A 15,097-nucleotide genomic window follows, 5' to 3' on the forward strand; every position below is an offset into this window, starting at 1 on the left:
CTCTCGATTGTGCATCTCGAAGCGAGATAAAAACTACGAAAGTGAGGAAATTTACTAGCTTTCGACATTGAAATTGTAGATACTTTTTAGTGAATTTCCTCACTTTTGTAATTTTCACCTTGTTTTTAAAATACACGATCGATTCCCTGAGTTTTACCCCTTTATTCCTAAATCCCTTCATTACACTTTCTAGATTATATTTCAAAATATCCTTTCGAGAAAAATTTTACTCGAAATTTATAATACACGTAAAACATACTATATTGTATCAAGTAAAATTTTTTTTGGAGAGAAAGTTCCAGAACATAACAATTCTAAAAAAACTTATTAAAATATAAGTACAACAAGTGTAAGTAAAACAAACAAACCTAATATGAGAAATCGTCTGTCATACTGCCGTCTTTTAATAGATTACAAAATATTTGATCCGTCGTTATTTAATTTTCAAAATAGCAAACAAATAAAAAATGGTGATTGCCATCGGATTTGAAGGAAGTGCAAATAAATTGGGCATAGGAATAATTCAGGATCAGCACGTATTATCGAATGTACGACATACTTATGTTACTCCACCAGGAGAAGGTAACCTCAAAGTATATATAAAATATTTTATACATACACAGATGTGTGTGTGTGTGTGTGTGTGTGTATGTGATATACATGCGCATACACACCATATCCACTCACTCAATAAATAATGTGTGATATGTGTATATAGACATATGTATATATGTATATGATATATTAATATTTTATACAATATAGATGTTATATATGTTTTTATATTAGGTTTCCTGCCTAGAGAAACAGCACAACATCATAGAAAACATATATTGAATGTTTTGCAACAAGCCTTAAATGATGCAAAGGTTAGCCTGAAGGATATAGATGTCATTTGTTATACAAAAGGACCAGGAATGGGAGCACCCTTAACAATTGTTGCCTTAGTAGCTAGAACTATTGCTCAATTGTACAATAAACCTATGGTTGCAGTCAATCATTGTATTGGTCATATCGAGATGGGACGTTTAATCACTGGTAGTGAAAATCCTACTATTTTGTATGTTTCTGGTGGGAATACTCAAATCATTGCATATACTCGACAAAGGTATCGCATTTTTGGTGAGACAATTGATATAGCAGTTGGAAATTGTTTGGATAGATTTGCAAGGCTATTAAAACTTTCAAATGATCCAAGTCCTGGATACAATATAGAGCAATTAGCAAAAAAGCAAGTAAATTTTTTTTATTTAGTACATTTCTATAAAGATTAATTTTAAAGTTATGTTTATTGATTTCATGTTAAATTTGATTAAAATTTTATGAAAAAGAGGTGAAAAGCTGGCTTTACTACCATATGTTGTTAAGGGGATGGATGTATCATTTTCTGGTATTTTAAGTTATATAGAGGAACATTTTCCCAAATGGCTTAATACGAAAGAGTATTCTTCTGAAGATTTATGCTTTTCTTTACAAGAAACTGTATTTGCCATGCTCGTCGAGATTACAGGTAACTTAAGTAGATAGATTCTTCGTTGTCTTCTTGTCTTATTTTCATTTGTTTTATTATAGAGCGCGCAATGGCACATGTAGGATCAAATGAAGTATTGATCGTTGGTGGTGTGGGATGCAATGAGAGATTACAGGAAATGATGAATGTTATGTGCAAAGAAAGAAACGCGACTCTTTACGCGACGGATGAGCGATTCTGTATAGATAATGGTGTTATGATCGCGGTAGCAGGATTACTTCAATACAAATCCAAGGGTAATACTCCTTGGACGCAAATTACTTGCGTTCAAAGGTATCGAACGGATAGTGTACATGTTTCTTGGAGAAAATAAATTAAAAAAAAAATTTTGTTGAAATATTTAAACATATCACGACTATATTTATGTTACGTAATGTGTATCGCGTGACGTAAATATTATATTTCATCGAACAGTTATCAGCTTATTACACATTAGCCAAAATTAAAGTTTAGAGTTGTCTAATTTTTTTGAAATGCTTTAGGATTTATTTTTATGAACAGTTCCAGTACAATAATCACGTTATTACCTTCGTTCTCAGTGCAATATTACCGATAAGTAATATAAAGTATCACAATTTTTTAAATATTCAGATATTGAAGGCAGTATGAAAAGTGTAAGACATATAACCTAAGAAATCGTTGAGTATATTTTTCAAACCATGATTTTCTTTTGCACAATCATACTTTTTATTACGATACATATAGAGCGCTTATATACGTACATACTTATTGTATACTCTAAGCATACAGATGTCACTGCATATCTTATCAATAAATCGAGCAAAAATAATAACAGAAACTTGTGTTATGTATCTTAATGAGTAGTGTTGTTGCGTCGCCCTCGTCTCTTACGACTTCCACCAGACGGACGATTCGATGAGGCCCACTGCTCGTAAAAGCGTTCAGCTTCAAGCCATTCTTGATACTTATACCACCATTCTTCCCATTTGATATAATCATCAAGGGTGAGATCGCGAAGGTATCCCCTAGCTTTGTAATAATCATATCGAACGCGTACATCATCCCAGCATTCAAAACCTCTTGGTCCTTGTGCCAAAAGCGATTCTGGATAATGCCCAGGAGGAGGAGAATCATAGCCTAAACGTGCAATTCTCTCCTCGCCTTCTATAACAACTTTCATTGCATTTTCACCGTCTTTCGTGATACGCATATTTTCCATATCTCTACGATCCACGCTCCATTGCGCCATTTTACCAAATCTATGAAAATATATTTATCATTATTTACTAATAGAGAAATTATATTTAAAATAACCAAATATTACAAAATTATTTTTGAGTTTTATTGTTGCAATTATGAATAGTTTTCTAATACCGCTCAGATAATGTCATTTTTGGTGGCCCAATATGGGATGTAGTTGAAGAACTATCGCTATCATCGCTAGGTGAAGATTCTGGTGGAGGCCGTATTATTTGCGTTCCATGACTCGTATGTGTTTTTTCTACTTTTACTGGTTTACGTATCTGCAAAATTTTAATAAAAGTATACACATAAAACTCATATTTAATTTTAAGAAAAACATGATTTTAAACATAGTATCTGAGAAACTACCGATCTTAATATTTTATATTTTGTGATATCTTATGTTTGTGTGTAAAGAAAAAATGTAAGCTTCATAATAATGTTTTATATAAACATAAAAGCAGCACTTATTAAAGAGAAATCTTTCTCTGTATTTTATTAATTATTACAATTCTTTCTGTGGAATAAACATAAGAGAATAAGGGCAGACTCTAAACATAAATAGTTATATTACCAATGAGATTGTATCTGGTACTCGCGGGTCCTCTGGCAATCTGCTGTGATGTTTCTCTTTACGGCGGATTTTGGCTTCTTTGTCTTTGAGGATTTTATGATCTTTTTGATGACGTGATGGCGGCTGTGGCGCTGGCGGTGGTGTACGCGGGCGTGGTAGAGGCGGTGATCGTGGTCTTGTGCGCGGCTGTAAGGCTCGGGAACTAGACGCGATTACTTCTTTAGGATGTGCCCTAGTGCGTATAGGGCTAATCGATCTCGAATGTGAGCGTGATGGCGGTACAACGCGTCGTCGTTCTTTTGGTGAACAAACAGAACATGATCTATCAGAACATGTACTGCCCGTGCTAGAGCTACGAGCGGTTGGTCTGCTTTTATTATGCTCACGGGAAGAACGTTCGCGCGGTGACCGTGGACTTCTTGTACGGGGACTGCGTGGTCGTGGACTATGGGGACTGCGAGGTCTTGGACTTCTTGGACTTTTAGGATGTCCTCTAAGTTCGCTACCACTGCCAACGTATAGTTCCTTGTATCCGCTGTGACGCCATCTGTTTGGATCTCGTTCTTCTGCTTCCAATAACTTTTTATTCCAATAACTCGATTGCGACTCACGTGCTTTTCTCATTACATTGTCTATTTCTTTTCGTTTGCTAGAACTCTCGCTATGTGGCCTAGATTGTGATACACTTGCATCCATTCGCAACCTGCTTGAATTGCTGCCACTACCACCTCTTCTTCTATCATAATCTCGAGATGACATTTCTATAAATAAGAATTTGATTTTTATTTCATTGTATTATCACAGAATATATAATAGTAAATTAAAATATGTAAATACAGCTTATTAGTTAAATGTATTTAAATGTAAACATAAAATTGATAAATATATAAAATTACAAATTCAAAATATATAAAATAATATATAAAATTACTTACTTTATAATAAAAACGTAAGACGGAAGACAACGGTACAGCAAAAAGTATTTTATCAATCCGATCAGATATAGTAATACAGGTATGAATAATATTATTCCTCTACAGACAATATGCTGCACCCATAAGAATGCTCCACACTGCTGCAAATGTGCCAAAAGACCATTGGAAGTATCAGAAGTACTCGTCCTTAGAATTGACTGGCCTAAGTGAAAAATTCTGTATGTCACAAATCTGATACAAACGTCATTAAGTCGAGAGACGTTAAAGTTAGCATTCTTTAAAGAGCATTTTTTGGGGCTTTTTTTCTCACGTGAATCCGACTTTTTGCGACAGTCCACAAATATATGTGCGTGATACGTCTTCGTTGTAAAGCGCACATCACCGGTATGCGATGCCTTACCATTGGTGTCACTCACCGCGTGTCCATGAGATCCATGCGTGCCGCGGACGTTCCGCACGCGAGTCAAATTGCGGTCGGAGAGCTCCCCGGGAAGCTCAAGATTATCGCGCGCGTATGCGTGATCGCCAATAGCCCCGGGGCCACGAGTCGCGGAAACCGAGCGTCGCAATACAAGTGATCGCGATCGCGATCACGATTGCGACCTCGTACGCGTCGCACGGCTGCACGGCGTTCATCCCGAATAACGCGTCGTAACGCGTGTGTGCTGTGTCGGCGGTGCCACTTGCGGTGACGATGAGAGTGGGCACGTCTCGTGCCCAATTTAGCATCAACATTTAGCCGATCGATGATCGATCGGACTCGGCCCGTATCACGTGAACGAATGTCATCTTCGCGGCAGGCATCGCCTTCGTGACACGCGCTGCTTGTCAGACGGCGGCAGACGGCAGGACACATCGCCGGTTGATTCGTCGTCACTCGCGACGCGCTTTTCTACTTTTACCTCTTCTATGGATGATGTGTTAATGGAACACCGGATCACTTTTTTTTTTTTTTTTTTTTTTTTTTCTTTTCTTTAACGCGGCAAGAGCGCTCGAATGGTACCACACAGTACTGCATACGTCGAAGCCCTTGCGCGAGCTTCGAAACAACGCGGATGATACGCGTACCGCCGAGGCGACACTGCTCGAGCCTCGCGAGAGGGCGTTACCCGGGTAACGCTGCGACGAAATCTCCTGTCGCGGCGAGATATTTCGAGAGAGAATCTCGTTCGTTTGAAAAAGAGAAAGAGAGAGAGAGAAAGAGAGAGAGCCGATGTATGTATTTGATATAAAGCGCGTGCGCGTCAACGCACCTCGTTCGGTAGCTTGCCGCGTAGCTCTCCTTTGCTTCATTTTATTAAAAGCAAAGGTCAGCGGCACCTCTCTTCCGTTCCCATTCTCTTTCTTTCTTTCTCTCTCTCTCTCTCTCACACACATTTTCTCTCACTCACTCACTCAATTGCTCGCTCACTTATTCTCTCTTTCCCTCTTTCACTCTCTCTTCCCCCCCCCGTCCCTCTCCGTGAAACTTGCTGCATCTGGCGTACGTCGCGCACGAAATTCCTTTCTTTTTCTCTCTCTTTCTCCCGCTAGTATCAATCTCCTGTTGACGTCACAAAACTTGTATTACTTAAAACGATGAAATTTGGATACGTCAGTTTTTTCCCGCACGTACAAACACGTCTGCTCACGATTACCGTTTGTTACAACTCGCGTCTGACTCGGAAGAATCGGAGCGACACGGCGTTCGGTATGCGACACCAAAAATCAATCGCTCAAATCTAATACGCCTCGCGCGACTTGATTCGACCCGAATGATACTTTCTTTGTCGAAAGTCCCGCGTCTATCACGCGGGACGGACGGACACTCACTTTTCTTAACGCGACGACCCGATTACTTGCATTTTCTGGCACGTATCCCGACGATTCGTTCTCGCGTGACGTTGAATGTGTTCACAATGGACTTCTATCAGAGGAAACGTTCTCTGTCATTTAACCATAAACTGTTGGATACAAACATGAGATAGATGGCGAACTTAATTCTTTGTAGCTGCCTTATAAAATTGCAATCCACATGAAAGTGAAAACGAGAAACGATAATATAAAGGTGCTTTTTCATGTTGATGCTCAACACTGCTTTTCAAAATACAAGCGAATTGTGTATACTAAAATATATACCGACTAGAATGAATGTAAAGTTGGTTCAGAAATATTATACTATATTATTTTCTTTTTGTTGTTTATTGAATGTTAAACAAATATAAAATAATACTGGGTTCACTCGAGTGTTATTTCTGAATGCACTCCTGCATACGAGCTTAGGGTAAGTCCCGTTTCAGTCGCTCCGCGCAATATTAGAGAGGAGTCTGTAATCCATATTTTAAGAAATAGACGACCGATTTCTACCTGTGTGAAGATAGCCCCCCAACATTGAAAAACATAAAGTTTCTATAGCTCATTCGATTCCTCATCGTTTGCACATGTATGCACATTTCAAATTTTCGTTTGCACACTTCTAGTAAAAAAGTTATTAACAAAACAAATTTCGAGCTATAGAAACTTTATGTTTTTCAATGTTGGGGGGCTATCTTCATACAGGTCCGATTTGTATGTCATTTGTGGATTGTTCGGAATGAACAAATTCGGGGAGTAAAAGTACTCCAATGTCGTGTCGATCGTTAAGTCGAAAGATGAACGAATTCGGGAGCAGAAGACTCCAAGTTTCGGATAAAATTCCGGTAGAAATGAAGACTCGGTACATTCGGGGCGAATATAATGGTTTAAACCTATTTATCCATGTATTTTTATAATAATAAATGGTTGCAAATTTTTATAATTATTAAAAATAACATTGATTATTATTTGGAAACCTTCTTTGATTAATATTGTCGTGTAACCATGTGCTTATTTTTATCAAAATCGGAGATGGAGGACCTATACTAAACATTTACCGAGCTTAGCATAATATGACCAGTATGGTCGGTATTCATAGTCAATTCTTATTACAAGCTTATTACAAGCTAAATAGTGTCTTAATACAGCTGACTGGCTTATGACATTTTAAAACTATATTTAAGATGATTAAATATATAAGAATTAATTATAAATATTGATCTATAATTTGGTTCGGTTATCTATTGTAGATTCAAGACTTACGAACCAATCGCATTGCGACGAGGTCGCTTTGAGATGAATTTTCCCAGAAAATCCTCAGCCAATCAGCACGTCTGACAAATGAAATAGGCTTTCGGTGCTTCGCTCTCGTCACGATTCTGACATCATTCTATTGACAAGGGCGGATTTCAACTACGCCGCTTCGAGCAAGACGAGGGCACGTGTTGTCACGTAGAGAGGAACGATTTTTCGAAACTTTCGACGAAGATGGCTATGCATGTACCGAAGGCGCCCGGCGTGGCGCAGATGCTCAAGGATGGAGCCCGCGTAAGTAATGTGTCGTCTCGTAAGCAACGCGTGCACGCACGATGAGTCGCCGCTCCGTCGGTCAACGCTCGATGCCGGACAGGGGGTACACGAAGAAGGGGTCGGCTCGCGTTTTTGCCTTTTATGGATATTTTAAGAACTTTGCATATGCGAGAATCTCCGATTCGAATCGACGTTAAACAATGCATAGAATATCATGCATGTTGTTTTACAAAACTAAACTTGAATAAAATATGATTGTTTATTAAGGTTATTTATGTAAGTCATCATTGTTATAAGCTTCATCTTTATAGCGCAGAGTAAGATGGAAAATATATAATTTTATTCATTTTAAATCTTGATCTTCGATTGTTTAATATATTTTGATGAATTTATTGTTTGGCATTTTCAGTATTTCTCAGGCCTTGAAGAAGCGGTCTATAGGAACATCACAGCCTGCAAACAATTTGCGGATACTGTGAGGAGTGCATATGGCCCTAATGGAATGAATAAAATGATCATCAATCATATTGAGAAATTATTTGTAACTAATGACGCAGTGACGATTGTCAATGAACTAGAAGTGGAGCATCCAGCTGCAAAGTTGTTGGTTTTAGCATCAAAAATGCAGGAAGCTGAAGCAGGAGATGGAACAAATTTTGTTATTATCTTTGCTGGGGAACTCCTTCATGCCGCAGAAGGATTGCTTCGTCTGGTATATTGATTTTTAATATTTCACTAATTATCAGCAAATTTTTGCATGTTTTGAGGCAAATGTCAGTTATGATTTTAGTAACTGTATTTATTCTATATGAACAATTTCATCCAAGAATAATTTATATGATTAGTAGATTACATATATATTAAATACTATTAATAGATTACATGTAATTAGTAGTGATAATACTTTGATTTCTTGATTATAGGGAATTACAACTTCAGAGATTATTGAAGGCTACGAGAATGTTTTGAATAAAGCACTTGAGATTTTATCGACTCTAATTGTTCATGAAGTAAAAGATGTACGAGATGAGGAACAAGTAAAGAAAGGAATCCGAAGTACTATTATGAGCAAACAGTATGGAAATGAAGATATGCTTGCTTCACTCGTTACCAAAGCTTGTATCTCTATTCTGCCGGAGAAGACGACATTTAATGTGGATAATGTGCGAGTTTGCAAGATACTTGGAGGTGGCTTGAACAACTCGCAAATAATGCAAGGTATGGTGTTTAAGCGACAAGTGGAAGGTGACGTCACGAAGAAGGCCCTCGCGAAAATCGCAGTTTATACTTGTGCCGTGGACATCATTCAGACCGAGACCAAGGGTACTGTGCTGATTAAAACAGCCGACGAACTATTGAAATTTTCACGCGGCGAGGAATCACTGCTGGAAAATCAGATTAAAGCGATTGCCGATAGTGGTGCCGAAGTAGTAGTATCTGGTGGAAAATTCGGCAGCATGGCCTTGCATTACATGAATAAGTACAATCTGATGGCCGTTCGTATCCCGAGCAAATTTGACATTAGGCGACTTTGTAAGACCATTGGTGCTACTGCACTCTCTAAATTGGTAAATTTATTCATCTTCATCGAATCTAACATTTAACTTTTACTATGTTGAAATAAGGTGTAACAATAGTCGGCAATTTCTTTTAAAGGTGCCTCCGTCGAAAGAAGAATTGGGATATGCCGATAAGGTATACATAGATGAATTGGGAGATACCATAATAGTAGTGTTTAAACTAGAGGGAAAAGAGAGCCGTGTCAGCACCGTGCTCGTACGTGGCTCGACTGAAAATTACATGGACGATATCGAGCGTGCGATCGACGATGGTGTCAATACTTTCAAGGGCATTACGAGAGATGGTAGATTTGTTCCGGGTGCAGGCGCCACGGAGATCGAGCTCGCTGCACAACTGGCGGCGTATGCGGACACGTTACCTGGTCTCGAGCAGTACGCTGCCCGCAAATTTGCTACCGCCTTGGAGATATTCCCGAAAACGCTAGCTGAGAGCAGTGGTGTCCGCGCGTCCGAACTTGTATCGAAGCTGTACGCAGCACACAAGGAAGGAAAAACAAATCATGGTTTTGATATTGATGTACGTTTATATTCTAATGTATTCAATAATTCTTTGTTTATTTCGATCGTTATCTCTTTTTTTGAAACTATAGTCTGAACTCTCTTTCATCGATAAAAGTAGCTGTAAAAGTAATTTATAAGCATTCTGATGGACTATAAGTCATTTTTAGAAGGAACGAGAAAGAAATACGGAATATGGACTATATAGTCTACGAGATTGTAGATAATCCCATTTGAGTTATATAGATTTCTTTTGGATGATATTAGTTTATGTTATTGTTTATATCAAAATATGATGAAAATATGAAAATTCTTAATATCTGAATAAATTTTTCAAACTGAGACATATATACATATAAAATGAGAGTCGCAATCAAATTTTAGATCTGCAAATTACACGAAATCACATATTTTAGTATTAACTATGTAATGTTAATTGTATTTCAGGGTGAAGGCGCAGCTCTAATTGATACCATCGAGGCAGGAATTTTAGATTTATATCTGACGAAGCAATGGGCACTCAAATACGCGGTTGGTGCGGCATGCGCTGTCCTTAAAGTAGATCAGATTATCATGGCGAAACGGGCAGGTGGTCCAAAAGTTCCAGGGGGAGGTGTTCGCGACGAAGATGAGTAACAGGATACGAATTGATGGCATAATCACAAACTTTCACGTTTTAATTTAAAACATGTTTCTTCGTTTCATTGAAATAAAGGAAAATACTATGTCTGTGTTTAATTCCGAACAATTGAAAAAGAGAAAGATACTATTGCATACCTGCTTATTTCTAAAAGTGGCAAGCATTTCTACAATTTTCTATTTTTATCCAACATGTCTGTTGGATTCCAAATTATATTTATTATATTAATTTAGAATTCACCAGATGTATTAGATAGATGCTAAGTCAAATCGAATACTAAATACAAAATACTAAATAAACTTGTTAAATATATTCGATATCATTTTTTTTTGTATTTTAATAGAACAGAAAAATTAAAATTGCGCAAAAATTATACAATAACAATATATAAACAATACATAAATGCGTCGTCAAATTATAAATAATTTTGTATAAAAAAACTTATAAAAGTCTTCAGTTTGTAAAAAATTATTATTATGTGAACGATAAAATATTAATGTCTTTTATCGATAGAAAAAATTATCGAAAATTAGCAAAAAAAGTGCATTTAATTTCCGAAATGCTATAATTTGATTGATGCGTTCTAAAATCCATCAACAAATTTTCTGCTGTTGTGTATCATAGATACAATATACCTATGGACGACAGTCAGCGCCATATTAAAAACTCTAAAATTTTTTCTATTCGATTGCCAATCATGTGATGTGCATGTTTTATGCTGAAGAGAGCCGGTTCGAGGTAGTGTGATGAATTTTTTTATTGAATTACGTATTTGAGTGCAATTTATAATTGTACCGATAGGAAATAGTTATAGTGAAATTTTCACAATGTTACGCATGGTTAGTACCACTGTCATTATTTCTTATACATAAAACATAAAATTATTCAATTTTATTATGTATATTCTATATTATGTTATTTTCCAGGTTACTTCACAAGCACGCAGCTTAGTCGGTTGTTTAAATAGTGTACGATTTTTTTCACAAGAAGTAAACGAAACCACAAATATAGAAAAAAGTAAGTACGATATTGGAGAATTATTTAACAAATAGATTATTATATATTACAAGATTATTATATATATATATATTGCAAAAGAAAATAGCTTAAATAACACAACTCATGTTCTGTAATTGAGTTTTCCTTTTTTATAGCTATTAATCAGGTCACCTTACTTGGAAGAATTGGGGCAGATCCACAAAGACGAGGAACCAGTGAACATCCAGTTGTGATATTCTCTATCGCAACACATACAAATTATAAACATGGAACAGGTATAATCAACTTAAATCTGGTTTTGAGAATACATAATAATCATTGAATAATAATATTGAATCTATTTATTTCCAGCTGATTTTATGCAAAGAACAGATTGGCATAGGGTATGCGTCTTTAATCCTAATTTAAGGGAAACTGTGTCTCAATATTTAAAAAAAGGTCAGCGAGTGATGATAAATGGTAGGATATCTTACAGTGAATATAAGGACCCATCTGGGAACTTGGTCTCTAGTACATCTATCATAGCGGATGATGTAATATTTTTTCAATAAGAAGTTTTCATAAATATGAATAATACATATATCTCGTCTATTTTTCAATAAAATGCAGAAATGGATATATTTTTTTATTTGTAAGCCTTGCAGATAAGGATAATGGCTGTGTAAAATATATTTTTTTAAACATTTCTAATGTCAAATAAGTCATAATGTTGTTGACGAAATCAATTACTGATAATTGCAACAATTATTTTCATTAAAAACTGAAGATATTGGAATTCATATGATACACGCTAGATATATTGATTAGTGTCAGAAAAAAAATTTATTCGTAGCAGATTGTATCTTGGATGAGATGAAAGAATAGTATACGTACCTTCTTAATAACTAAATAAGTCTATATTTACAACATTCATTATTTCATGTACTCTTCATATAACAACTTATATAATAAAACAACTCTAATTTCTAAAATTTTACATATTTTATACACTCGAAACGATATATAAACTTCTCCAATCTTAGCATATGCATTGTTTCGCATTACTATTATGTCTTCATATATGCTGTTACATATACATATATATGTATGTGTTGAATAAAATATATATAAATATATTTATATATTGCATACAAATATATTTATAAATATATATTTATTCGTTTATATATAAACACTTCCATTTCTCTGACATTTTCATGTGAAAATTATTTACACGATTGTAAAGAGAAAAGATGTATATATCATCACATACATGTATGACATACATGTATGTCATGTATCTCATCTCTTGATAACATCACGCAATTTCTAGACAGACACTTTATCTAGATGTATGCAAGAAGCACACGCGTTTTATCCAAATAATGATTCCTATTTAATTATGTAACTCGTTCTGCATTATATAGTATAGAGATCACAGTATACAAGAAGCCAGATATATTTCAATGTGTCATTTATTCTCTCATTCGTCTCATTCATTCTCTCTCTTTTACGCACTCGCACTTTAATTCTCTCGTTTTCTCAATTTTATATTTTCAAGTGCAAAAATACAATTAGCAATCTTCTTAAATCTGTTTCCTAATTGTATATGCGTCTTGTTTTTTCGCGTTTTCTCCATCTCTCTTACGGACTTTCGTGGTTTATCTCGTATCGTAGGCAAACCTCGGATAAAGAGTCGTGGAATGTAAGCCACAATTGCACACCGGCAACAAACATAGAAATTTCGAATATAAATTTTGATAGTAAAATATATATGTATATTTTTTTCTATAGATAAATTTATACTCTAACTCTGGCCCCGAATTTTCATAAAATTCTTGCACTACTCTTCTAATATTTATCTTATTTCTCATTCGCATTTACAATTCATTAGTTCAGTTTATATACATTTCTTATAATATATAATCGATTACACGATACTCGATTATGGCGTGTCTTCTTGATATAACGCAAACATCGAGCACAAGAGATACAGCATTGGTTCCAAATGATATATTGAGTTTTTTTGGAACAGTCGACTAAATACATAAAACATTTTCTTATTAAACGGTAAACGTTCTTGGCACAAATACGTCAAAGTAACGGAGAACCGTTTCGGCGTATATACAGTAAGAGCTTGAGAAAATCTGGTTAAATCTTTCTCTTGGTTTGCTTTACGTCATAGATGTGTATAATTATTGAACTGTCGTGAAAAGATTTTGTCAAGCTCCTTGTATTCCGGAAATAACCTCATAGAAACGTCAATAATGTAATTTTCTGTGATGCATTTACATTGAATATCTCAAATCAAGTGAAGTCTCTCTTTGGGATCGACCTTATTTATGGACTATGTTCTGTCAAAAAAAATAAAGTCGTACATCACAGAATATATACTTAAGATTAAGGGAGAAAAAAAAAGAAAAAAGGAAGAAAGGAAAGAAGAAAGAAAAGAGAAACGCGAAAGAAAAGAAAGACCTGGTAACAGTTCTGGCATTCTTTGTACATTGAATCATTGTGTGTATGTATGCTCTTTAAGTGCACCCAAAACTGTACGTTTCATACATATCTCGTCGTTGTAAAAGTGGAAAGAAAATTACCCGGTATGGATGGTTCGCCTCGTTACAAGAAGGGAGCGGAAAAAGGGGTTGGGCGGAATATCCGCGAAGATTCAGCTTCACATCGAAGCGTCTGTCATTATCGGCGCGTAACAACTTAACGCGAATGTGAGGGAGGAAGGCGAATCATTATCCGATTTGCCCATTGAGATACTGGTAAAACACATTCTCTTCTTACGCTTCTTATCGCACTCTTACATATAACGACGAAAATGAAGAGAACTCTCATATGATTGCATTCTTTGAATCACCAACAAACGCATTGGGCACGAATGGGACGTAAAATTTAATTTCTTGATTCTTCAAGAATTTCCTCATCCCTAGCGTCAATGTGTGTCTGCGTATTAATAAACGTGAATGCTTGTTTATCTTCTTCGAGTCTAATAATTGCTCTTAGAGTCACATGCTCAAGATCGCAGTTTTATGTTACGTTTCGAGCATCCTTATTAATGATTGCATAAAATCCCGAGCCATATCTTACTGTTTGAACTATAACGGAATTCGAGATTTAATCCTCTTTATTAGCGCATCTTTCGAGCATTGTCGACGAGTTCAGTTTTTCGGATTCCGTTTTTTTTTTTTGTTTGCAATTCTTCGCATATCTTCGCGCGGACGATACCACTTTCTTCTTCAACAAACCGACGAACCAGACGGAGTCGATGCTTATCTTCAATCTTACTCCATAATCCGTCGATCGGTTGTCGATGCGGAATCTCTCTCTTACGTCGAGAGATTATTTTGCCGCCGGATCTCAGTTCGCTGTAGCGCGATTTAATGATTACGCACGACCACTGCGCGTTCCTACCATCGCTAGGTCCCGCGTCACTTCCTCTCTTCCGGCTCCTGATTGGTCTTAACGAGATTGTACGCGTGACTTCTATACTTGGCAGGTGGGTCGTGCAGCGACAGGGGCTGCTGCTGTTGTTGCTGCTCGCTCGATGGCTGGTTCATGCTAGACATCGAGAGATCTGTTGGCATATCCGCTTCCGGCTCTGCTTCTGGACTTCCGGAGAGAGCTCGATCTTCCTCCGGTTCTGACTTTATTCGCATTTGATGGCGCAGCGATGATATGTTCTTAATATTCTTTAACTCGATCGAGTTACGCAGAAATCTGCAAAAAACAAAAAAATCCACTGAAAACTTTTATTTTTTTAATCGAAAATAACTTTCATTATTTTAA

At 36.3% G+C, this 15,097-nt stretch overlaps 5 protein-coding genes across 11 annotated transcripts in view; 3 read left to right on the top strand and 2 right to left on the bottom strand.

The window, feature by feature from the left end:
- The first annotated feature begins 116 nt into the window (after positions 1-116).
- Positions 117-2,330, top strand: Tcs3 (Probable tRNA N6-adenosine threonylcarbamoyltransferase Tcs3). Of its 2 annotated transcripts, XM_011646233.3 has the most exons (5): positions 117-349; positions 454-582; positions 790-1,231; positions 1,332-1,510; positions 1,573-2,330. In XM_011646233.3, the coding sequence occupies exons 2-5, from the start codon at positions 468-470 to the stop codon at positions 1,842-1,844; spliced, it is 1,008 nt and encodes a 335-aa protein (XP_011644535.2). In that variant the 5' UTR covers positions 117-349; positions 454-467; the 3' UTR covers positions 1,845-2,330. The 2 variants fall into 2 exon arrangements, with proteins under 2 accessions (XP_011644535.2, XP_088931444.1); XM_089075318.1 differs by lacking the exon at positions 117-349 and having other exon boundaries at positions 356-582.
- LOC105431793 (uncharacterized) lies at positions 2,195-6,211 on the bottom strand. Of its 6 annotated transcripts, none has more exons than XM_089075317.1 (5): positions 6,056-6,211; positions 4,244-4,445; positions 3,309-4,069; positions 2,867-3,015; positions 2,195-2,751 (listed from the first exon to the last, which is right to left on the bottom strand). In XM_089075317.1, the coding sequence occupies exons 3-5, from the start codon at positions 4,065-4,067 to the stop codon at positions 2,346-2,348; spliced, it is 1,314 nt and encodes a 437-aa protein (XP_088931443.1). In that variant the 5' UTR covers positions 4,068-4,069; positions 4,244-4,445; positions 6,056-6,211; the 3' UTR covers positions 2,195-2,345. The 6 variants fall into 6 exon arrangements, with proteins under 6 accessions (XP_088931443.1, XP_088931440.1, XP_088931441.1 ...); XM_089075314.1 differs by having other exon boundaries at positions 4,244-5,786; positions 5,859-6,187; XM_089075315.1 differs by having other exon boundaries at positions 4,660-6,187.
- Positions 6,212-7,438: 1,227 nt separating this feature from the next.
- CCT8 (chaperonin containing TCP1 subunit 8) lies at positions 7,439-10,422 on the top strand. Its single transcript, XM_011646238.3, has 5 exons — positions 7,439-7,624; positions 8,016-8,318; positions 8,530-9,174; positions 9,263-9,703; positions 10,132-10,422. Exons 1-5 carry the CDS (start codon positions 7,565-7,567, stop codon positions 10,318-10,320), a joined length of 1,638 nt encoding a protein of 545 aa, XP_011644540.2. The 5' UTR covers positions 7,439-7,564; the 3' UTR covers positions 10,321-10,422.
- Positions 10,423-10,786: 364 nt separating this feature from the next.
- Positions 10,787-11,939, top strand: mtSSB (mitochondrial single stranded DNA-binding protein). Its single transcript, XM_011646243.3, has 4 exons — positions 10,787-11,163; positions 11,251-11,341; positions 11,479-11,598; positions 11,675-11,939. The coding sequence occupies exons 1-4, from the start codon at positions 11,152-11,154 to the stop codon at positions 11,872-11,874; spliced, it is 423 nt and encodes a 140-aa protein (XP_011644545.2). The 5' UTR covers positions 10,787-11,151; the 3' UTR covers positions 11,875-11,939.
- A 258-nt stretch (positions 11,940-12,197) lies between these two features.
- aop (ETS variant transcription factor anterior open) overlaps positions 12,198-15,097 on the bottom strand; it is a 35,278-nt gene continuing 32,378 nt past the window's right edge. Inside the window, exon 5 of the mRNA XM_011646242.3 lies at positions 12,198-15,028. Within this exon, the coding sequence (XP_011644544.1) occupies positions 14,740-15,028 (289 nt within the window). The 3' untranslated portion in view covers positions 12,198-14,739. The remainder of the gene's footprint in view (positions 15,029-15,097) is intronic.

The sequence above is a fragment of the Pogonomyrmex barbatus genome, unplaced genomic scaffold (assembly GCF_055798465.1).
Source record: "Pogonomyrmex barbatus isolate J1 unplaced genomic scaffold, ASM5579846v1 scaffold18, whole genome shotgun sequence".
In the NCBI taxonomy this organism is placed as follows: Eukaryota; Metazoa; Arthropoda; class Insecta; order Hymenoptera; family Formicidae; genus Pogonomyrmex; species Pogonomyrmex barbatus.

Bases quoted from the DNA above. Each gene is read 5' to 3' on its own strand.
- Tcs3 (XM_011646233.3), top strand. From the start codon at position 468: ATGGTGATTGCCATCGGATTTGAAGGAAGTGCAAATAAATTGGGCATA. The intron at 583-789 runs GTAACCTCAAAG...TTTTTATATTAG, and splicing joins TGTTACTCCACCAGGAGAAG to GTTTCCTGCCTAGAGAAACA. The intron at 1,232-1,331 runs GCAAGTAAATTT...TTTATGAAAAAG, and splicing joins ATAGAGCAATTAGCAAAAAA to AGGTGAAAAGCTGGCTTTAC.
- LOC105431793 (XM_089075317.1), bottom strand. From the start codon at position 4,067: ATGTCATCTCGAGATTATGATAGAAGAAGAGGTGGTAGTGGCAGCAAT. The intron at 3,016-3,308 runs GTAATATAACTA...AAAATTTTGCAG, and splicing joins TACCAGATACAATCTCATTG to ATACGTAAACCAGTAAAAGT. The intron at 2,752-2,866 runs GTATTAGAAAAC...ATATTTTCATAG, and splicing joins AAAATGACATTATCTGAGCG to ATTTGGTAAAATGGCGCAAT.
- CCT8 (XM_011646238.3), top strand. From the start codon at position 7,565: ATGGCTATGCATGTACCGAAGGCGCCCGGCGTGGCGCAGATGCTCAAG. The intron at 8,319-8,529 runs GTATATTGATTT...TCTTGATTATAG, and splicing joins CAGAAGGATTGCTTCGTCTG to GGAATTACAACTTCAGAGAT. The intron at 9,175-9,262 runs GTAAATTTATTC...TTTCTTTTAAAG, and splicing joins CTACTGCACTCTCTAAATTG to GTGCCTCCGTCGAAAGAAGA.
- mtSSB (XM_011646243.3), top strand. The intron at 11,342-11,478 runs GTAAGTACGATA...CCTTTTTTATAG, and splicing joins AACCACAAATATAGAAAAAA to CTATTAATCAGGTCACCTTA. The intron at 11,599-11,674 runs GTATAATCAACT...ATTTATTTCCAG, and splicing joins AAATTATAAACATGGAACAG to CTGATTTTATGCAAAGAACA.